At 42.6% G+C, this 23,201-nt stretch overlaps 2 protein-coding genes across 4 annotated transcripts in view; both read left to right on the top strand.

Annotated features, from left to right (window-relative positions):
* Positions 1-5,274: 5,274 nt before the first annotated feature.
* Positions 5,275-23,201, top strand: part of POC1B (POC1 centriolar protein B) — a 109,499-nt gene continuing 91,572 nt past the window's right edge. For 2 of the 3 annotated variants that reach the window (XM_082636016.1, XM_082636015.1), the window contains exons 1-2: positions 5,462-5,555; positions 6,222-6,306. In XM_082636016.1, coding sequence (XP_082492142.1) covers positions 5,541-5,555; positions 6,222-6,306 — 100 coding nt within the window. In that variant the 5' untranslated portion in view covers positions 5,462-5,540. Of the gene's footprint in view, positions 5,556-6,221; positions 6,307-23,201 lie in introns of all 3 variants that reach the window. The other variant, XM_082636017.1, reaches the window with a different exon arrangement.
* LOC309812328 (polypeptide N-acetylgalactosaminyltransferase 4) lies at positions 6,615-10,576 on the top strand. Its single transcript, XM_082636014.1, has one exon. It carries the CDS (start codon positions 6,864-6,866, stop codon positions 8,610-8,612), a length of 1,749 nt encoding a protein of 582 aa, XP_082492140.1. The 5' UTR covers positions 6,615-6,863; the 3' UTR covers positions 8,613-10,576.

Raw genomic sequence — 23,201 nt, 5'->3', positions numbered from 1 at the left:
TTATTTATTTATTGTTGGCTCCGTTGGGTCTTTGTTGCTGCACATGAGCTTTCTCTAGTTGCAGCGAGTGGAGGCTACTCTGTTGCGGTGCGTGGGCTTCTCATTGCGGTGGCTTCCCTTGTTGCAGAGCATGGGCTCTAGGTGCGCAGGCTTCAGCAGTTGTGGCACGTGGGCTCAGTAGTTGTGGGTTATGGGCTCTAGAGCACAGGCTCAGTAGTTGTGGTGCACGGGCTTAGCTGCTCTGTGGCATGTGGGATCTTCTTGGACCAGGGATCAAACCCGTGTCCCCTGCATTGGCAGGCGGATTCTTAACCACTGCACCACCAGGGAAGTCCCCATCACCACTTTTTATTTAGTCTGCTGATTGCCACAGAATGGTTCATTGAGAGCATAAGCGTCACATCTAGGAAATATAAATGCAAATTCTTAGACCCCTGACCTACTGAACCAGAAACTCTCAAGTGGGACCCAGCTATTTGCATTTTAACAAGTCCTTCAGGTGATCCTAATGCCCATTTCCTGCAGGAGTTTTCTGCAATGGCTTAACTATTGGCCTAGGGAAGCTGGACTGTTGGATATAAAATAAGAGTTGGTTTGAGGTTCAGACCATGCAACCACAAAATGCATTTTAAAGAAGTCCCGTGGCATGATTTGCCCCATGGCTCCCAAATATTGATGTACATTATAATCACCTGGAAAGCTTGTTTAAGAACATATAGATTTCTTGCATTCACATCAGCTTTTCTAAATCAAAATATCTGGGGTGGGGCCCAAGAATTGGTACTTAAGCTACCCAGGTGATTCTTTTTTTTTTTTGCGGTACGCGGGCCTCTCGCTGTTGTGGCCTCTCCCGTTGAGGAGCACAGGCTCCGGATGCTCAGGCTCGGCGGCCATGGCTCACGGGCCCAGCCGCACCGTGGCATGTGGGATCTTCCCAGACCGGGGCACGAACCCGCGTCCCCTGCATCGGCGGGGGACTCTCAGCCACTGCGCCACCAGGGAAGCCCTACCCAGGTGATTCTTATGTGTTTGTTGGCAACATGCAGGATAGACAGACACAGGTAAGTCTTGAAGTCAGAAAGTAATTTAGGGATTATGGAAATACTCCAGAAGGCAGAAGCAGAGGGGCTGGAGCCAAAGAACAGAAGGATAGAAAGATAAAATCTGTCGTGAGGATATAGTGGATAGGATTTGGCGACTTAATGTTGATTGACAAATCATTCACAGTCTTTTTTTTTTTAAAGCTTAATGCTTTAATGATTCAGAAGGATCTGGTACTTTCCTTTCTATGTATTCTCCTATACTTTGAAGTAACTGTATCCAGAAGAGAGTTACACTGCCAGGCAACAGGCTACAAAATAATTGACCCTTGAACAGTGCTGACCCCCCAGGGGCAGTTGAAAACCCATGTATAGCTTTTGACTCCTCAAAACATTTTACTAATAGCCTACCATTGATTGGAAGCCTTATTGATAACATACACAGTTGGTGAACACCTATTTTGTATGTTATATGTGTTATATGCTAAATTCTTACAATAAAGTAAACTAGAGAAAAGAAAATGTTATTAAGAAAATAATAAGGGAGAGAAAATACATTTACAGTACTGTACTATATTTATCAATACCATAAGTTTAGGTGGTCTGTTTACAAGATGAATCGTCTGCCTGTACCTACATCAATATTATCTTATATAATACAAACCATTGTATATCTTATACATATTACTAACACTAGACATCAAAAATGAAAAGATAATGTGAAAAGGAAATCCATGTTTATTTACAGGTATAACGATTCATGCATTGATAATGAAGCAGCAGCAATATCATTGCTTTATTGTGTAGTCTAGTGCAATCAATGCAAATGCTTCATGGTAGCCTAGCCTATACACTAAAGAATGAATCAATATAAAAATTTTATGGCATACATACAGTATTGCAGTCATATTCAGAGTACAGTATTGGAAACATTGTTACATTTTAAAAAACACCTGTGATGATAGGATGATATGCAGTTTCTCTAATTACGAGAGAGGCATACCATATGGTAATGTAATTCTTTGAAAGCAAAGTTGTAAAACAGTAAGAAGACTAATACATGATTAATTTAGTATTCAATATCACTCACCTTATGCCTATGAAGGATGGACTAATCTACATAGTTTTATGCCTTCATGACATACTTACATTTCTCTTAATTTTTTGAGATTTCTAGGCTACACAAAAGTAGCCTAGAAAGTTTTTTGCAAATTTCAAAAAAAAAAATTTCCAATATCTTTATTAAAAAAAAATCCACGTATAAGTGGACTTGCGCAGTTCAAACCCATGTTGTTCAAGGGTCAACTGTATTTTCAGTCCAAGTGCCACATAGGGAAATGAACAGTAGATGGCGCTTTTGTGCTATGCCTGAATTCTCCACTTGGAAGGGAAGTAACCTCGGAATGACTCGTGCTAAACCAGAAACAACCCTTTGTCGCGTGCAAGTGGATAAATTCAATTTCTGGTTTGAAGGGGATCTGGAAAAGGAGGGCTAATTAAAGAGTCAGTTTTACCCGACCTTTGTACCTGGCCTCCAGTGATACCTTAGATTTTTAAATATTGTGACTCCCATCCAGATGAATAAATTTGCAGTTTGAGGTGGTCCCAAATAATTACTGTAGCAAGTAGAATTACATGAACTGAAGCAGGCTTAGGGTTAGAAAAGAAATCCCCAACTTGGGCCACATTTCCAAATATCCACCTCTGAGCTTTTGCTGTTTGCAAAGGTTAGGAAGAGCAAAAAGAAATAAAATCAGATATGGAAGAGAATCATGGGAGGGGCATTGGGGAGTAATAAATGAGGACAGTAGAATGGAAATAAAGGAGGTGTTACATTTTTTTCTTTTGTATAACTTGTAAACTGGTAAAGCATTAGGTAGGATACAGAATTTTACATTTATCATACCCTTGCAACCACAAAAAAGGCATCATGACTTAGTGTTTAAGAGGTGGAGTCTGGAAGTGCCCACTAAAATCTAAAGCTCTGCCACTTCCTAGCTGCGTACCCTTTTATTTTGTATCTATATGAGATGATGCATGTTCACTAAACCTACTGTGATAATCATTTCATGATGTATGAAAGTCAACTCATTATGTTGTATACCTTAAACTTATACAGTGCTATAATTCAGTTATATCTCAACAAAACTGGAAGAACATCATCTCAAACAGAAACTCCACACCCGTTAAACAATAACTCTCCATTCTTCCTTATCCCCATCCCCTGGTAACCTCCATTCCACTGTCTCTCTCTATGAATCCATGTATTTGAGGTACCTCATATAGGTGGAATCATACAATATATGTTCCTCTATGTCTGGCTTATTCACTTAGCTTAACGTTTTAAGGTTCACCCATGTTATAACATGTATCAAAATTTCTTTTTATGACTGAATAACAGTCCATTTTATGTAGGTATCACATTTTATTGATTCACGTGTTGGATACATGAATTGTTTCCACTTATTGGTTACTGTGAGTAATGCTGCTACGAATATTGGTGTACAAGTATCTGTTCCAGTCCCTGTTTTTAATACATTTGGGTATATACCTAGGAGTTAACTTTTTGAGGAACTGCCAAACTGTTTCCACAGTGCTATATCCTTTTACATTCCCACCAGCATCCAGCATTATTTTTAAATATATTCCTCTTTTTTTTAAAAAAAAAAAAAGTCAAACCTAGACTGGGAATACGTAGCAAAGCTTAGAGTCCTGCCACAGTTTGCTGATAAGTTGCTGGTATCAACAATCTGGACACATCACCTCCTAAACTAGAGCAATGTTTCTCAATGTACACAGCTGAGACTCCCATGGCAATCACCTAAGGGACTTATTACATCTATAGGGTCCTCGATCCCACCCCCTATATGCTGATTCAGTATTTTGGGGAATGAGATCCCCTAAATCAGCTGTCCCCAACCTTTTTGGCACCAGGGACCGGTTTTGTGGAAGACAGTTTTTCCACGGGGGGCGAGTGTGTGTATGTGTGAAGGGGGAGGTGGGGTGAAGGTCCGGGCGGTAATGCGAGCGAGGGAGCGATGGGGGGCGGCAGATGAAACTTCGCTGGCTCGCCCGCCGCTCACCTCCTGCTGTATGGTCGGGTTCCTAACAGGCCACGGACCTGCAGCGGTCCGCGGCCCGGAAGTTGGGGACCCCTGCCCTAAATCATCATTATGCATGTTAAAATATGAGACGCAGAAACCTGGATTGTTGAGTTCTTAAAGGCAGGGAAGATACCTCAGTCACCTTTGTTCTCCTCAGAGCCAAATATATAGGAGATATTCAACAAACATATATTTGAACTAATGTTGCAGTCTAAAGCTATTTCCTATTTGCTTGATTGCTATGTATAGTATTCATTAAAACTAAATTCTGTCACTAGACAACTAGTTATTCTGTAATTTTGGTGTATAGTTTATCTTTCATTTGCATAGAATGTGTATCTTACCAGCTGTGGTCTATTATGCCATCTTATGCTGCCAAGAATCTTTATTCTGTATGTAATTTTCAGCTGAGTCCTTCAAGCTTTGAGGCAGGGTAAAAAGGGTGTGGACTTGGAACTGGAAGAGCTGTGTTTGTGTGATCTTTGATAATTAAATTAAAATATCTAAGAATCAAGTTTATAATTTGTAAAGGTTGGTAACATTTTGTAACTATTAACTTCATAGCGTTGCTGAAGCTCAATGATATTCTGTGCAAGAAAGCCTACTGTAGCAAAGGCTATTGTTATTATGTTGCCCAATAATTTAAACAAAACAATATGTTCCTTTCTACGTCTTCCTAAAAAGTTTAAATATGCTGCTGTATCAATTTGCTGCTCTAAAGCATATGCAAATGAGATTGGAATAGAAAACGCACAGCAGAAAAACATGAAGTGGATTCATAACATTAATTCATTCATCACGTTTATACAGCATCTACATTTATAACAGGCCAGGCATTGTGTGAAAACTAGTGATTAAATAAATTCAAGCCTCTCCTCCAGAGGTTTAGTTCCTTTGGGTATATTAATAAATAGCAAGCCCCATTTCGCATCAAACTCTCTTGTGCGTCATAAGCTGTCTGGGACCAGCTTGAAATTCTCGCGGGCTGTCTCTTTAACGTGTAATAGAACTCTGATTGCATCGATCACAGGCTCATTACCCTCTCCCACCCATCAGTCTCTTTTCTATCCCGGTTACTACCCTCCTACTTGTGTCAAGTCGTGGGGAGCGTAGGTGTTAGTAAACGTTGGCTTTGATGTATGCCGGCACCTGACCCCGGGGCTTCCCGCTTGCCAGGTGGCGGAGGCCAGGCTCTCTACGGCGCGGGCGGAGCCTCGGGGCTCGGCTGGCCATGCCTGGAGCGCGGGGTTTGAGTGGGCCGTTGTTGTAGTGACCGCGAGGCGCTGCCGCTCCGGGCAGACGGTTCCGGGCGCCGCACGGTCCCCCTTCCTACCTCGCCCCCTCCCTTCCCCCGATTCCCCACACGGGCAGAAGCCAGGAGCCAACCGCTCCCCCCATGGCCTCCGCCCCGGTAAGGACGGGCTGGGGTGCGCCTCCCTGGAGCCGGTCCCGCCGGCTGGGGAGCCAGGTCGGGGCCGCGCCCGCACCTGGCGGGAGATGGAGGCAGACGTCCTCAGCTGGGTCCCGAGCCGCTAGCTCCTCGCCCCTCGCCCCGGGGCGCCGGTGACTCGTCCTCAGCCACTGGGACACCGGGAGCGCAGAGCCCTGGCCGAGCTCCCGGGCACTCCTCCCCGAGTCCCGGAGCTCCGACAGCCCCGGCAGCGCCATGGACCCCAGAATTCTCTGAGCGTTTCCGTGGAGCGCCTTTGTCAGAATCACCTGGGAGGTTTTTGAAAAGTACCGAAGCCGGGGCCCCGCCTCGCACCTGTGACTGCGTGCCAGTGGGCGGGGCCCGGAACGTGCATTTCAATGGAGCGGCCCAGGTGGTCCCTCGCGTGCGCTCGGTTCTGGGAAGCGCGAGTGGAGGATTCGGCCGGCTCTGCTGGGGAAGTTGGCGTTCGGCGTCCCCCTGTAGCGGTGGCCGCGTGTGCTCGCGCGGGGCGCTCCTGCTCTGCACACCCACCTTCGATGCGGCCGTTCCCGGGCCGGCCCCCGGAGGAGGGGACAGCGTTGATCCCCGACCCCCCAAATTCGAGGTCAGCATCTGCTTTCAAAACTTGACAACTTTCCTTCCCAGGAGGACCCCGTTCTGCAGCGTTATTTTAAGGGCCACAAAGCGGCGATCACCTCCGTGGACTTTAGTCCCGACGGCAAACAACTTGGTAAGTTTTCTTTTTTTCTTTTTGTGATGAGACGCTCAACCGGTCGGAACCCTTGCCTCCTGTCCACGCCGGGCCCCCGCGAGAACCACTGAGGACCTATGGGTGGAGGTGGTGTTGAAAGCGGCCGAGATGCATTCGGAGCCAGAGTGGGCCCGAGCCGGGGCCACCTTGGTCAACCCGGCCCCGCAGAGTCGCCTATAGGCCTGGGCCTGGCCGACGACTTTCGCGAACTAACCACCAGGAGGAGTAAGTGGGAAGGGGCGGAGTTTGTCCTCGGCCCCGGGAGGGAGGGGTGTTGGCTGGAGAGTTTGTGAAAAGTTGTGAGACCAGCAGGAGGAAGTGGGGGAGAGAGGCGTTGGGGCTGTTCCGGAGGCCGAGCACGGGGTGGTCTTAGGTGACCCCCGGGGGGCCCCCGCGGCTGGAAAGGAGCCGAGCGCCTTCATGAAAGGAGGGACCTGCTGGGAAGTTCGCTTCTACCTGAGCCCGGAATTCCAGCGTCGGGTCCCGCAGCCCTTCCCCTGCGTGGTGGCTCTGGTGGCCGCGTCCGCGCCCCAGCCATGAGGATCCGGATGGCCGTGAGGTGGACGTGGGCAGGCAAAAGCTGCCTGCTGCTGGCGCTTTTAACAGTGGCCTATCTCCTGGTGGAACTCTCCGTCTCCACTTTGCATGCCTCCCCAGGAGCCGGCCTTACCAGGGAGCGGGGCCCAAGACAGCTCTCAGACTCCGGGAAGGAAGCAGTGGATTTGTCTCGACCGCTTTATGAGAAGCCCCCTGCAGATTCCCATGCACTTGGGGAGTGGGGGAAAGCCAGCATACTCCAGCTCAAGGAGGGTGAAGTGAAGCAGCAAGAAGAACTCGTTGAGAGATATGCCATTAATATTTACCTCAGTGACAGGATTTCCCTGCACCGCCACGTAGAGGATAAAAGAATGTATGAGTGTAAATCCAAGAAATTTAACTATAGGAGACTTCCCACCACTTCTGTTATCATTGCTTTCTATAACGAAGCCTGGTCGACTTTGCTCCGCACCATCCACAGTGTTTTAGAAACTTCTCCTGCAGTCCTTCTGAAGGAGATCATCTTAGTCGATGACTTGAGCGACAGAGTTTATTTGAAGACACAACTTGAAACTTATATCAGCAATCTCGATAGAGTTCGCTTGATTAGAACAAATAAGCGGGAGGGGCTGGTTAGGGCCCGTCTGATTGGGGCCACTTTTGCCACTGGGGATGTCCTCACTTTCCTGGACTGTCACTGTGAGTGTAATACTGGTTGGCTGGAGCCACTTTTGGAAAGGATTGCTAAAGATGAAACAGCAATTGTTTGTCCTGTTATAGACACCATTGATTGGAATACTTTTGAATTCTATATGCAGACTGGGGAGCCCATGATTGGTGGGTTTGACTGGCGTCTAACGTTCCAGTGGCATTCTGTCCCCAAACATGAAAGGGAGAGGAGGAAATCGAGAATTGACCCAATCAGATCACCCACCATGGCTGGAGGACTGTTTGCTGTCAGCAAAAAATATTTTCAGTACCTTGGAACTTATGACACTGGGATGGAAGTGTGGGGAGGTGAAAATCTGGAGCTGTCTTTTAGGGTGTGGCAGTGTGGAGGTAAACTGGAGATCCACCCCTGTTCTCATGTGGGCCACGTATTCCCCAAGCGGGCGCCATATGCTCGGCCCAATTTCCTGCAGAATACTGCTCGGGCAGCGGAAGTGTGGATGGACGGGTACAAAGAGCATTTCTACAATCGAAACCCTCCAGCAAGGAAAGAAGCTTATGGCGATATTTCTGAAAGAAAATTACTACGAGAACGGCTGAGGTGCAAGAGTTTTGACTGGTATTTGAAAAATGTGTTTTCTAATTTACATGTTCCAGAGGATAGGCCAGGCTGGCACGGAGCTATTCGCAGTATTGGGATCTCTTCCGAATGTTTAGATTATAATTCTCCTGACAACAACCCCACAGGTGCTAACCTTTCACTGTTTGGATGCCACGGTCAAGGAGGCAATCAATTCTTTGAATATACTTCAAACAAAGAAATAAGGTTTAATTCAGTGACAGAGTTATGTGCAGAGGTTCCTGAGCAAAAAAGTCACGTGGGAATGCAAAATTGTCCCAGAGATGGGTTTCCTGTTCCAGCAAACATTATTTGGTATTTTAAAGAAGATGGAACCATTTTTCATCCCCACTCAGGACTGTGTCTTAGTGCTTACCGGACACCTGAGGGCCGACCTGATGTTCAAATGAGAACTTGTGATGCTCTAGATAAAAATCAAATCTGGAAGTTTGAGAAATAGAAGAGCATAACAGCACTTTGGTCCTGAGCTGACAATAGCTTGAGGAAAGTCAAAGAGCCTTCAGAGAGCCTCAGTGAAGATTAAGTTTATCAGCATTCACCCAATGGTCATCTGCGAGAGCTCTGTAAAAGCTGTGGATCATTTTGGTAAAAACACTGAAACTGGGTACACAGAGAGCTGCTGTTGAATATTTCAAAGTGCCTTACTTATGGGTTGTTTTATTTAAGAGTTTTGTCAATATGGTCTCTTCTTAAAGAATTTGACTTGAGATACACAAAACATTTAAGTGCCAGACTTAATGTTAAAGAACGTAAAAGTCTATGCAAAACGAGGGATGATTTATGTTGATGGGTAAGTTCACTGCACATCCCATCAAAAAAAAACAAAAACAAAAACAAAAAAACAACTCAGAAATGTGCAGTTTGAGCTATTGCTATTTTTATTGTACATAGAATTTGAATTTCCTTTAGCCAGCACATTAAATTTTAGGTTTTGTTTATTTTTTTAATTCTAATTTTCCTTTACTCAAATAGAAGTCAAGGAAAGTTAATCTTAAGGAGAAAGACCTGGTTTAGACATATGTGTCATTAGATGTGAATTTGAATGTGAGTTTAGAGGTCTTTTTTAACATACAGACATCTCAGAAAAATATACCCATATCTGAATGAAATGAGAGATATTTACATTCCACACTGCAAACTTGAGCTATTGGACTTAACTGATCTATATTGATACCTCACATCACTCTGATTTTGTAAGCTGTCCTCTCTGTGAACTTGTTTGTGTGTGTAGGGCATTTTCTGATTGCACTTCCTTAAGTTATGAATGTATTGGAGAGGGACTCATTCAAAATACTGTGCTTCTCTTTGTTAATGCTTAATCACTTAAAGTAAATGCTTAATCACTTAACACAATAGAGGACAGCTGCATTTACTGAAATGTGTGAAACTGAAAGTGGGCCCACATCTACAAAGGCTGTGGAACTCTCCTACAGAGTTCTTGCTGATTAGGACTTTTAAGGATCAATTTTAAGAAAACAAGGGGAAAAGATAGCCTTGGCAATGGTGGATGCTGCCTTCCAGGTTGTTTTCTGCAGCTAACCCTGAGCCTGGTGCTCAGGCAGCTGTCAGTAGTGTGGGTGAATGACTGACTGAATGAATGAATGAATGGCTCAGCCGATGATTGTGACTTTGGTCAAGTCGTTTGATTGACTTAGTTTGGGCCTCAGTTTCTCCTCTGTAAAATGTGGGTGCTGGAGCAGGTCTTGAAGATCCCTCCAGCTCTGAAATGTTATGCTTGTACATTCAGTCACTGTGCAATCTTTACAACACCTTGATTTCCTCCCTGCTAACGTAGGTAATGTTGTTGAGCAACGTTCAGTCCAGTTATGAAGCTGGAAAAAAGAAATGGTTTTAAAAATAAAGTGAGCTGAGCTCAACTGAAGTGGTTTATTTTGGATTGAATGGAAAGTTGTGGTCAGTGTTTGTATTCATTTTATTTTGACAATTGCTGAACCAATTTTTGTTTTTTATCTTTAATCTTTCAAACTCTAAAAGTAATCTTTTGGGTTAAGAATATTAATATTTTCCAAACTAAATTATGCAAGAAGTAGACATACTTAAAAAAATGATTTTTACTGGTTTTATTCCAATGTTGTATCCAGAATTCAATCACAGGCTGAATTCAGAATTAAATTTTAATTAGTTCATTGTGGTCTAGATTTGTGAAAAATGCACGCTCCATAAAGCATCAGTCCACAGTACTCGGAAGTTGTTTTCGGTGTCTACTTGATGACTTGGAGAGTAGGAACTTTGCAAAATCTAAATTTAAGAAAAGTTTGTAGGATAACCATTTCAAAAAGTAAAATTGCTATGTGTTTTGAATATTTTGATTCTCTTTTGTTTCTTAAAATAAAAATGTGTTAATAACTTTCTGTAAGTTATGTAGCAAAGAATTGTCCGGATTCCATGTGCAGTGTGCATGGCCCTGGGTACAGTTTAGGAGGGTTTGTAATCTGCTCTGACTTGGTTAATTGGCAGCAGATATGCTCCTAAACCCACCCTCCCCCCTTGCTCGGTTTGCCTTTTCGTCTTTAAAGTCACCCTTTCTCTTTTTATTTATTTTTGTTGTTCTTCTTAGCGCCCTGTCAAATGGGACACTAAGATTGACATATTCTAAATGTACTTACTGGAATTACTTTTATTCTAGAATCTTGCTGCTCCCATCGAAAGAAAAAGGGAGCATTGAAAAGTAAAGCGCTTAATTCTTTATTTACCTTTTGCCTAAGTTGCAGGGTGTGACCTATTCATCTTTTTGGAAGAAATTTTAGGCTAGTGTTTTATTTATATCAGTAATTTGGAATCAGTGGGCTGTTCATTCCTCACAGTAATGTAGGTAACAAGAGAATGAGACCCAATTTTCATATATAGGCATTTCCAATTTAATTCCTAAAATACACTGTAAAACTACAAAGTATATGTTGATTGCCTACTTCTAATTTATTGGTACCAAAGCTCTCTTTTGCGGTAGATAATTAAGAGCTGATCTTTTAAGTTAATTTACATGCTTAAAAGCAGTTTTATAAGAAATTTGGTAGACACGAAGTTTCAACTTTAAATGGTCACTATGTTATTTAGTGTTCAGTTCTATGAATAGGTTGACTAAATAGTCATTTTTAGCAGCCATTTAAAAAAATGATAATCTGGTCATCTACAGGATCTCTATAACTCAAAATAACTTGTTTGTAAAAGAAAATTTGTCTATGCACCCAGTAGTAGGCTCCTGGGTATTCATTATATGTTGGCAAATCTAACTTTTCTAGGTTGATGATAGGAGGTTATTTTTCAGTTGTGTAATTTTAGTTGGTTTAGGGTCTCAATTTTAATTAATAAAATACTTAGTTTTGACTTGTTTGTCCTTTTCTATTGATATTTTAATAATGTTTTAAAATGAGCACAAGGAACGTTGAGGTTCAGGTTAACCTCTTTTGAACGATGAATTTTTGTGTGTGTGATGAGCGGTTTCCATCCTTTTTTCCTTTTGTTAATGGTATTTGCAATATTGATTAAGACATATAAAATAAAAAGTGTGCCTAATTCTTTTTGCAAATGGATTCTGATGATTTTAGTCTCTGGGGTCACTCTTCCTGTGTACACATTTATTGATGGTAATAGAAGTAAGTTAGCTTGTAATTATTTTACTTATTTGACAATGCAGGCAGTAGAACATTTTAAAAAGTTGAATTTCATGTATTATTTTGCAAAGTGTCATTAACCAGCAAGTATTCTGAAGTGGTGTTAACACTACTCATGCATTAACTACTCATAAACAAACTGGAAATGATCAGAGATCTCTGGGACAAATTGGGGGCACTATAAAAGGAGGCAAGTGGATACGTGGGCACCTTAGCACAAATTTCAGAACCCTGGGCCGAAAAGAAATATGTCTGTCCTGTAAACTGCATGGCTTCGCATTTCCCTCAACCTTCTCTCTGCATCACCCTGTCCCTAAGTGCAATTCCTGTCCACCAGTAGCATCTCTGTTCCTCTTTTAGTGATTCCTGCCAAACACCCTCCACCCCTGCCTCTCCCTGGCCTGAAACACTGTCTGAGCATCACCAGCCTAAGGACTCCGCTTTATATATCAGATGTCTTATAGCCACATTTAGGATATGTGTAGTCAAGCTAAACATATTTTCACTGATCTTTTTTATTTTATGTACAGTTTAAAACGTTACTATAAATATATGTTATGATCTTCCTAATAATGAGTAATATCATCTTGCTAGTACGTTTCTAAGTGACTGCAACCCTATGCAAATCATTTCATCTCTCTGTGTTTCAGTTTCATGAACGTTAGAAAAACGTGGAAAATCCGTAGAGACAATATTAGTGGCTGCCAGGGCCTGGGGGAGGCAGGAATAGAGAATGATTGCTAATGAGGTTGGGTTTTTTTGGAGGCTGTGGTGGTGGTGATGAGAATGTTCTGGAATTAGATAGTGACAATGGTTGTACAACTTTGGGCAAAATACTGAATTGTACACTTTAAAAGGGTGAATTTGTGGTATGTGAATTGTATCTCAATTAAAAAAAGAAACTTCAGGGTAGAAAAAGAGGCTGGAGAATTTCATGTGTCTCAGAAAAGATTGCTCTTTTCTCTGTCCCTCTGTGCATACTAGACTTTAAAACAGGCCAGCAGTATTTATTGTTGATACTTGAGTCATGCTGTAATTCAGAATTAAGGAAGTTAGATAAATATGTGAATCTCCCAGCTTCGTATGAGGGTGCAGGTGGAAACCAGTTTGTATTGGAGTTTTCTCTTAAAATTTCAAAAACTCAATCCTTTTGAACAGGAGGTAGAGATTATTATAAAAGGTGAAACGAGTTCCCAGAGTATATAATTGTCCGTGGCAGAACTGAAGACTAGAGAACTCCGTCTAACTTGCTAGTAGTCGGATACTGCTTTTCCTTTTGTGCCCAACTTGATCATATCCCAGGCTGGCTGGGGAGGGATGTCTACTGCAGGCCAGCAGTGTCCTCAGCTGTCTGATCATTCTAACCCATTTATTTACACTTATCTAATCCTCTTCATAAAAGGAATAGGAGGTACTCTATTTACTTAGTACTCTTTTTTTTTTTTTTTAAGTTAATTCTGCTATGTGTCAGGTGCTGTCCAATGCTTGGGTGTACATACAGAGATGTACAAAACAGGTGTGCTTCTTATGATGGTATGAAGAATTCACAGTCCAGTGATAGAGACAGATATTAACAAGTAAACATACAAATCATGTGCAGATACAACTTGAAACTGGAAAACAATCAAATGCTGTGAAGAAAAGGAACAGGGTTCTTTGAGGGATGAAAACTGGGGTGACGTACTTAAGTTTATGGGGTCAAAGAACACTTCTCCGTGGAAGTTAGATTTAACTCAAGACCTGAAGGAGGAGCTAGCTAGGCAAAGACTAGAGACAGAATAGAATAAGCAAACATCAAGGGTGGGAAAGAGCTTGTCCTTGATCAAGGAGATAAAAGAAGGCCAGGATGGGTAGAGCCTGTAAACAAAGGAAGAAAGAGAGCTTCGGGAGGTGAGATTGCAGGGGGAGGCGGAGGCAGCTTGAGTTGTCTTTGGAGGCTATAGTGGGTTAAACGGCGACCCTCCAAATGATATGTCCGTGTCCTAATCCCTGGAACTTGTAAATGTGACTTTATTTGAAAGAAAAGGTCTCTGCAGATGTAATCAAGGATCTTGAGCAGAGATCCTCCTGAACTATCTGGGTGGACCCTAAAATGAGACATACAGAGGAGATAAGATGAGAAGGCCACATGAAGTCAGAGGCAGAGATTGGAATGATAGAGCCACTGGCCAAGGAGCTCATGGAGGCACCAGAAGCTGGAAAAGGCAAGGAATGAAATCTCTAGAGCCTTTAGAGGGAGTGTGATCCTGCCAACACCTTGATTTTGGACTTCTGGCCTCCAGAACTGTGAGAGAATAAATTTCTGTTGCTTTAAGCCTCCAAGTTTTTGGTAATTTGTTATGGCAGCCACAGGAAACTAAGAGGGCATGCTTTAGGCTTTTGTGCTGAGAGTCATGGAGATTTGTTGAAGGATTTTAAATGAGGGAATGATACAATCTGATTTATACCTCAGAAAGATCACTCTGGTTACTACGTGGAGATTGAACCACTGTGAGTAGAGAAGTCAATTAGGAGCTATTATACTAATATCAGCAGGAGATGATGGCGGTTCAGACTAGGATGGTGGTCTTCAAAATAGGTGATAGCCTGGGAAAGAGAGAAATTTGGGGGTTACTAGCATACAAATGGTACTGAAAGTCATGGGAATAGATGAGGTCACCTGGGAAAACATAGAACCGTGAGGGCAAGTGGTCCCCTTCTGAGTCCTAAGGCTCCCCAACCTTTGGATCAGAAGAGGAAATGACAAAAGAATCAAAGAAGGAATAGTTGGAAAAATAGGAGGGAAACCCATTATAGTAAGGTATTATGAAAGCCAAGGTGTAGATAGCGTGTAGTAAAAATGTAGAAGAGAGAGAAGAAGATATTAAATAGTCATTAGAAAGAGTGGGGAAAGGAACTATTATAGAATTGAGCACCACTGGGCAGTGTGGAAGATCCGTGTGCAATTAGCGATCATGAATTTATAGTATTTCCAGTCTTCCTGGGAGCGTGTCTGGCCATTCTCACTGGCACAGATACAGTCTCAGAAAAGGCAGAGTGACTGGGATTTTGCCAGGGGAATTTAAAGGAAGGAGGAAAAGTCAAAGGATTGAATATATGTGTAAGAAGGGCTTTATAATTTGCATAAGGAGAGAAGTGAGGATTCTAAATCAGATAGTGAAATGAAGATAGTGAAAGAGGGCCTCCGTGGAGAACATAGGTCAGTGGATTGGAGTTCTGGATGAGTTAGAAGCTCATCCAGAAAAGAAGCTATAAGAAAAGCATGTTGTCAAAGGGTAGTGGGTTTCATGTAGCAGTCAGGGAAGTGTTGGTTCTGCTGGCGACAAGATCCAGGGTTTGACCGTGGAATGGGCTGCTGAGGAAGCATGGAAGAAAAGGTCTTTGGAGAGGCCTGGTTGTCCCTTTAGTCTGAAATATCCTTCACCACCTCACTCTGGTTGGCTGGCTCCCTGTGCTTCACGCCTCCACTTAAAATGCCACTGATTCCTCCATCTGAATAAAGTATTCTGTGCCCATGAAAAATTCTCATGTGACATCCTGCTTTATCTTTCATGTCTCTTAGCACAATTTAAAGTGATATGTTTGCCTGCTAATTGACTTGTTTCCCTCTTCTCTGCTTAAATTTAAGCCTATACCAGGGCTCCCTGTTTTACAAATCAAGTAGCTGGGCACAAAGAGGCACGTGGAAAAGTGCCGGCAAGATAATCGTTGGTCTTTGCTTTGGATGTTATCACGGCTAAAGCAGATTTTGCTGGGAGAACGGTGATAGGTGTACTGTTCACATGGCTTTGGAGAAAGATGATATTTTCTTCCATTAAGATCCTGTGTCTGAGATGCACTATAGATTTTAGCACTTGAAAATGCTGCCCGAGTCAAGAGCTCGCCTGCAATTTTCAGACAAGTTCGTGACCTGCCAGTATGTTTGATTTTGCGTTTATTGAAATGTTCATGAAAACAATGCGTCTACTGAAACCCAAAGAAGTTACTTAAGTGAAATAAAGCTTCACACAAACTTAAATTAAAAAAAAAATTAAGCTCCCTATTCAGATATTTTTGCCTGTATCGTTACTTAGGACTCTCCCTGCCCCGCCCACCATGGCTTCCATGTGGTAAGGGTGAGATATCTGTTGAATGAACTAATAATACCAGGAGTTAGAACGGAGAGAAAGACTGTGACCTGAGGTAGATGAAGTGTGAAAGAGAAAATGATTGTTGCTTGAAAGGGTTGCAGGGAACTTGCTGTCCAAGTGTACGTAGGTTAGTAGGAGGAGGGGCTTTCAGAGGGGAGAATGTGTCTACAAGAGGGGTCATGTAGTGGGTGTTTCTCTGGCCCGTGGTAGCTTTGGGGAAGGAGAGCAGGCATGGGTACCAGGGTCAGCTCAGGGGCTATCTGGAGCATTATGGGAGAGAGTGCAGGGTAATTGATGACCAGAGAGGCTGAAGGCTTACATTCCTGGTCATGACTGGAGGAAACAGAGCATGAAGCATAGTGGATTTATACTCAATAGCCTCTTGGAAGGTGGTGGGCTCTTGGGTTTCACAGGATGAGTTGGAAGGTGGTCACAGAGGGGAGGATGGGAAAAAATGACCACCTGTGAAATACCATCCCTCTTTAGGCAGACAGAAACTGGAAGTTGAGTAACTTTGCTGAGGCGGTATCGCTGGTAAGCAGCAGAGCCTGGCTGAGCCTGACTTCCAGTCGGCCTCTGGAGCCACACTCTTTTCCATTAGGGCAGTTTCCCAGAGGGCCACACTGAAGTTTATACAAATGTTAGAAGAGTTTAAGAGCATTTTCATGTGACGTGGACAGTCTGAGCTGCACTTTAGAAGTTTCCACTTAAAATGATATATTTTAACATTGATGTCACCTTTTCCTCTTTTTGTGTGCGAGGTTACCCTGTCATTGAGTCATTCCCTATTTAATCTGTGGGATGTTTGTAGAGTAAATGACAGTATAGGACAAGTTTATATCTCCTTTTTCTTTCTGAATAGAGGCAGAATGAAATTGTGAATTTTTAAGTTATTTTCCTCACAGTGAAACTATAATTAAAGTTTGCCAGAAATTCTTTTTCTATTCTGGTTCTTGATGGCAACGTGTGTAGCAGATTTACTTGAGTTCCTCCTACTGTTATAGTTTTAAAAATTGCTCCCAAGCACTAAAGTGAGCTCGGGTATGCACTGAGCAGCAGTAGCAGAGGGCAGTATTTCTCAGATTTCCACGTGTATCAGAATTGACGGCGAAAGTGATCAAAAGTTCAGATTCCTGGGTCTCACCCCAGAGAATGTAACGTACTAGAAATACACGTTTTTAACAAGGTCCCCAAGTAATTCCAATGGGGATAATCAGTTAATCCCCAGAGCTTCTCCAAGCACTGGGTTCTTGGTGAAATGCCCAGGCTGTGGAGTCTGATAGACCCGGTTAAACACGGAGCTCTCCTCCTTGCCATCTGCGTGACTCTGGGCAAGTTACTTCACCTCACCAAGCCTCATTTCCTCGTCTGTAAAAAAGGGATAATGATAGTCACCTACCTCATTGTGAGGATTATGTAAAAGGATGTTTACCAAGTTCTTAAAAGTACTTGGCCCACAGTGACAACTCGAGAAGGGTTTGTGTCGTTAAGATTGTCACCCCTCATCGAGATTCAGAATTTGAATACGTTAAATTTCTCTACATTGTCATGACTAAAGATTATTCTTAAAGCAGTCACAGCTCCTTTGAGACTCTGCTTACACCAGCAAGCTAACTACTTAGTGTCAGCTAGCAGGAAAATTATTCCCTCATTCAGACAGGAATTTGAAGTCAGTGCCATCCCTTGATTATACTATTACATAGTGCTTGGGTTGTACAAACTATTCTGAAAGTATTAGACAGGCTATTAAACTCTATCTAGTTACGGTTAGAATATTGTTTTTTTATTGCGCAGCCACCTCCCTTCTGTCTGGGTTTATGGATGTGTATGCCTGGGGGTTACATTTTATTTTTCTTGTCTTAAAAATATTTATAGTGAACTCCTTCTATTAGATTTCCTTAGAAGATTTCCTTGTTTATATTTTCCTGAAGAAGGTGGTCCAGTGTTTCTGTTGTGAACCAAAGACCAGCATGAACCTGGAAATGCAACAGAAAGTACAAAATCATGGTGCCCTCAAACTAGAGAGCTGAGTTTCATTCTGGTAGTGGGTTTTAAAGCAGAACATAATGAGGGTAGGAAATATATTGAGGGGCTTCCGAAGTAATTGAAAAATTCAAGAATTTCTATACGGAGGTGATTGAGTTATTAGGACTCTCTTGATTATGGAATGAAAAGGCCTAAGAGGAATATAATCCAAATTTATAAAGTTGTGAAAGATACTATATCATGAACATGGACCTTTTTAGTAAATTCTAAAATATGTACTCTTTGACCCATCCATAATTCTTTTGGGCATTTATCACAGTGTTATTTTGCATATGTCAGAAACGACACATGTACATTGCAGCATCATTTGTAAACAACCTAAACAGGGTAGACAGGTTAAATAAATTAAGGTATAGCTACACCATAGAATACTATGCAGCTATTAAAAAGACTAAGGCCAACTTCTGCCTCCAGACACGATAGTAACTGGTAACCAAACTTGCCCTCCAGCTGAAAACAACTGTAAAACGAGACAGAATATATGAGGCAACTGTTTTCGGGCATTGAGCAAACAGGGAATGTAAACCGGTGATCCTTGCAAGAAGGAAACACCTTCTTGCAAGGAAGGTGAGCTCCTCCCTACTTGGCTTTCTCCCCGGGGGCGGCCTTCCTGCTGCACAGCAGAGGTAGACCAAAGCAGAGCAGAGGTCTTCGTTCCGGCTGTGTCCGGGCTGAATGCGTGTGGCAGGGTTCCTGAGAAGCTGCTGCCGCGTGGGGTACGTGGCCTCAGATGTCTGTGGGGCCTGCTGCAGTTCCGGCTGAGGTGCAAGTTGAGAGAGTGTGAGGTCTAGCGGAGACCCCTTCCTGCTGGGCTGGAAGAGGAATGGGGAGCCCAGTGACCATGCCGGGCTAGAGCGCTCCAGCTGTAGCTCAGACAAAGGGGAGATCTTGCCCAGCACCTCAGCCGAGACACCAGGGAGGCCAGGCCTTAGGCATCAGGACCACATCTGAAATAAAGGGCATGCCCGAAAACTAAATTTAAAACTGAAGTAGATTCGCACTAACAAAGAATAAAACCAAGCCTGGCAAGATCAAAAGGAGTAAAACTGCACCCTGAGCTCTAGTTAGTAGCACCGCTTTTTGCAGGGGTGTGGGTTAGTGATTCTGAAACCGTTTCCGTGCTCTAGACTTGAACAGAAATATATTGAGTGTAATGTGAGCCAGATTTTTTACTGTGGGGGAAGAGAGTTATAAATGTAAGAAGAGGGAGGGCTGGAATGTATTCGGTGCTGTTAGATTGAATTAGAGTTATCAATATGAACTCATGGTTTTTAATATCTTTATCTTCATTTCTACATATTGATAGATACAGCTTTCTATTTATATCTAATTTCTTAGTTCTGCCTGCTGAGATTTCTGTTTATACCTTCTTTCTTAGTTCTTTTAGCTGTCGCAACAGTAGCAGTGAGCAAACATAGTTTCCAGATCTTGGTTTCTAAATACCACTCTCTATTAAGAGGAATCAGAGCTTCTTGGGGAGAAAAGACCTATTCCAGGGCTGGAGCAGGGAAAGTGCATCTTGGAACATCTTGTAGTTCTAGAAGTAAGGAAGTATTCAAAATGATGGACACATATCAGGAGGACACAGAGGTCAGCTTTAAGGGACTCTTACTAGCCAAACCTGGAACAATATGAGTCAAAATAAATAATGATAGCTTTGGATTATAACCCACTGAGTAAAATAATCTGAGTTCACACTGATATAAACAAGTATTTGAATAAGTGGAGAAAAAGAGAAGATTCTTCCTTAAAATAACAAACATTAGTTCATTAATTAAACATTAATTAGTAAATCATAGAAAGAATAATGGGTTGGAAAATCATTGAAGGATGCTAAAATTAGTGGGTGATGGACTTCCCTGGTGGCACAGTGGTTGGGAATCCACCCACCAATGCAGGAGACACGGGTTCAAGCCCTGGTCCAGGAAGATCCCACATGCCGCAGAGCAACTAAGCCTGTGCGCCGCAACTGCTGAAGCCCACGTGCCTAGAGCCCATGCTCTGCAACACACAAGAGAAGCCACCGCAATGAGAAGCCCGCGTACTGCAACGAAGAGTAGCCCCCGGTCTCTGCGACTAGAGAAAGCCCTCTCACAGCAACAAAGACCCTACGCAACCAAAAATAAATAAATTAATTAGTTAAAAAAAAAATTAGTGGGTGACAGTTTATTGAGGAAGAGGATATTTATATAGTTTACAGTATCTCCCGACAAAATACTAATTAATTACAAAGGGGAAAAATACTAACTTTACAAGGCAAAAACTACCTAAGCCAAGTGATCAAAGTTAATCTCACCAGTACTGGGACAGATATCAAGCGTACCCTGATATGATGCACTGATAAGGGCGCAACATAATTTTTGTGGTGTTCTTGTCAAAAGTGTATATCCTGACTCTAATGGCAAGGAAGCAACAGGAAAAAACAAACTCATTAAAAAAGAGATCAGATTTGTGATTACCAGAGGCAGTGGTGGGGGAAGGGGTATTTGGATGGAGGTGGTCAGAAGGTACAAGCCTCCAGATGTAAGGTAAAGAAGTCCTAGGGGTGTATAACTGTAATTGACACTGCTGTACGTTGTATAGAAAAGCTGTTAAGAGAGTAAACTCTAAGAGTTCTCATCATGAGGAAAAATTTTTTTTTCCCTATTTACTGGATCTATATGAGATGGTGGATGTTCACTAAACTTATTGTGGTCAGCATTTGATGTGTGTCAGTCAAATCATTATGCTGTACACCTTAAACTTATACAGTGCTGTATGTCAGTTATATCTCAATAAAAATGGAAGAAAAAATTAAAATAATCCAGGAAAAAAAAGTGATTTGACCCACATATTTGCTTAAGCACATGGGAGGATACTCAAGAAAATGAGTATCCTCTCTCCTATGTGCTTAAACAAATATGTTAACTGTGCCTCTAGGAAGGGAAACCAGGTGGCCAAGGGCTGGAAGGAAATTTGGTAAATACCCTTGTAATACTAGAATTCTGCGTCATATACATTTATCACCGGTAGAAAAGATAAGATAATTTAACAACAAATGCAATAATTGGGAGGCAGTACCATCTCTTTCCAGAAAAAGGTCTTCCTCGCAAAGCAAGCCTCCAGTTAACTGTAGTTGATTTTGGTTAAATCAGTGAGAGAGCTCGGGTTGAGGAAAGGAAGTTATTGCTACTTAAGGTGACACAATAACTGTTGGCCTTTTGGACATGATGGAGAGCAAACCATTAGTATGCTCTTTGTTGTCACCTCCAGAGACCTGGCACTGGCCTAGGTGACTGTGGACTTTGTTCTTTCTTTTGTCCTAATGAGGACTTCTTGAGACAATAGATTATTGTTATACAATATAAATACTTTTTTTTAATGGGTAGATTTACTAGTTAAATTTTTAACTTCCTCCCTTTGATAGTTTATCTTAAAATAGATGAGTCAGATGACGATTGGGTACAAGCTTTGACATTTTAAATGATGTGGTAATGTTTATAGAGGGTGTGCTTCACTAGAAATGTATGAAAGCAAATGCCAGGTTGACACCGTACAGCGCTGACGCCAATTATCAAATACCTTGTATTATTGTGGTATTGGGGTTCGGTGGGGCAGGGTTAAGGAAGTAAGGAGGGAAATTCAATGTTGGTTTGCATCGTTTCCAATGAGAATGCATTCATGGGCTTTTCGTAGATTGTTAGTCTTTTTTTCTGTTTTCTTGAAATTTGGAAGAAAATGTAGCATGTTCCCTGAGCCACACAGCTGTAATTGGGACCTCCCTGCTTCTAGTGATTCCTAATTATTAGGGCTTGCAAATGCCACCTTGCTGTAAGGTTTTGCTGTCCTTTACACCATGCGTTCATCCGGCCCTCTCATCACTTCTCTTTAGCGGGCCTCAGGCTGATAATAGCCAAGTGTTGCTTTAATGTGGGTATGTAGCCATCAACTCTAAATTTATGATTTTTGAGCATCCGCTCTGCTTAAGACGTCCTTTTCCTTTTCTGACAAAATGTGTAAAGGCTCAAGTCCTGTGGCACCTTCTCAGTTAAGTGTCATGTTCTTATTCCTCTGGTTCTGCCCTCCCCCGCCTCAGCCCATGCCACCCCCAATCAATTGTTGCTTCACCATGATCCTATAATAACATTTTTTCTGGTCCTTGTCATATTGAACATTAGTGACCCTGTAAACCTTCAATGAGTTCATGGATCAATTGTGTATATTAACTCTCTCCACTGCCTCCCTCCCGTTTTCTCCTCAACCCACACCATTCCAGCTTTGATCCCACCGCTTCACTGAAACAATCCTTGTTGCCAAGCCAACGTTTGATCCTCGGGCCTAGGGCTGGCTTCTTGGGCAAATGACCTGTATCGTTGCGCAGGTCTCATACTTGGTTTAATGCCCTGCTATCATGGTCTTGAAATTCTTAATGATTTCCTACAAGGGCCTCCACATTTACACTGGACCCCCCAAATTATGTAGCTGGTCGTGTTCAGGCCTGATCCTAACCAGGTCTCTTCAAAGCACTTCACACAGCCCGTCAGCCTCTTGGAACACGTCCTGAATTCCTGGACACCACAGTCTCCTTGCCCCCTCCTCCTCCATTTATGGCTCCTTCCTGTCTCTCCCTTCTCTCCAGGTTAAGTGTCTGCACCCTCTTCTTTATCTAGACTCACTGTCTGAGTGATCCCATCCAGTTTCCAGTCTCTAATGTATTATCTACACTGTTGCTGCTGACAGTAACAAAAATTAAAACGACAGTAATAATAGCTACATTTGAGCGTTTTCTATGTGCCAGGCACGTCTTCTGAGTATTATTTCACTGAATACTTTAAATGCCTTAATCTCATTAAATCTCTCTAAGATTTACCTGGGTGCGCACGCCAAAAGCTGGGCACCTTTGTTTCTTTTCTTTCTTTCCCCTTCACATCTAATGTGTTTGCAAGCCTTGTGGACTCCGTCTTTAGGATATATCTTGGTTTTGACTGCTTCTACCATTTCCACAGCCTTCAGCCTAGTCCAGACCACCACCTTCTGGCCGGATTACTACAATAGCCTCCTGATTGATTTCCTTCTTCCCGCTGTGTATACTCCACACAACAGCCAGAGTGAGATTTTTTTGTTCGTTTCGTCTAAACATTTTATTAAAGTGTAAGATATGTACCAAAATTGGACAGCTTGCTGAATTTCCACAACTGTGACATGCCCATTTTGCCAACATCCAGAGTACGAAGCCCTCTT

Source organism: Mesoplodon mirus (genome assembly GCF_964341445.2).
Source record: "Mesoplodon mirus genome assembly, chromosome: 11".
Classification (NCBI taxonomy): domain Eukaryota; kingdom Metazoa; phylum Chordata; class Mammalia; order Artiodactyla; family Ziphiidae; genus Mesoplodon; species Mesoplodon mirus.
This window is presented reverse-complemented; position numbering and strand designations above follow the sequence as displayed.

Coding starts and splice junctions, on each gene's coding strand:
- LOC309812328 (XM_082636014.1), top strand. CDS start 6,864: ATGAGGATCCGGATGGCCGTGAGGTGGACGTGGGCAGGCAAAAGCTGC.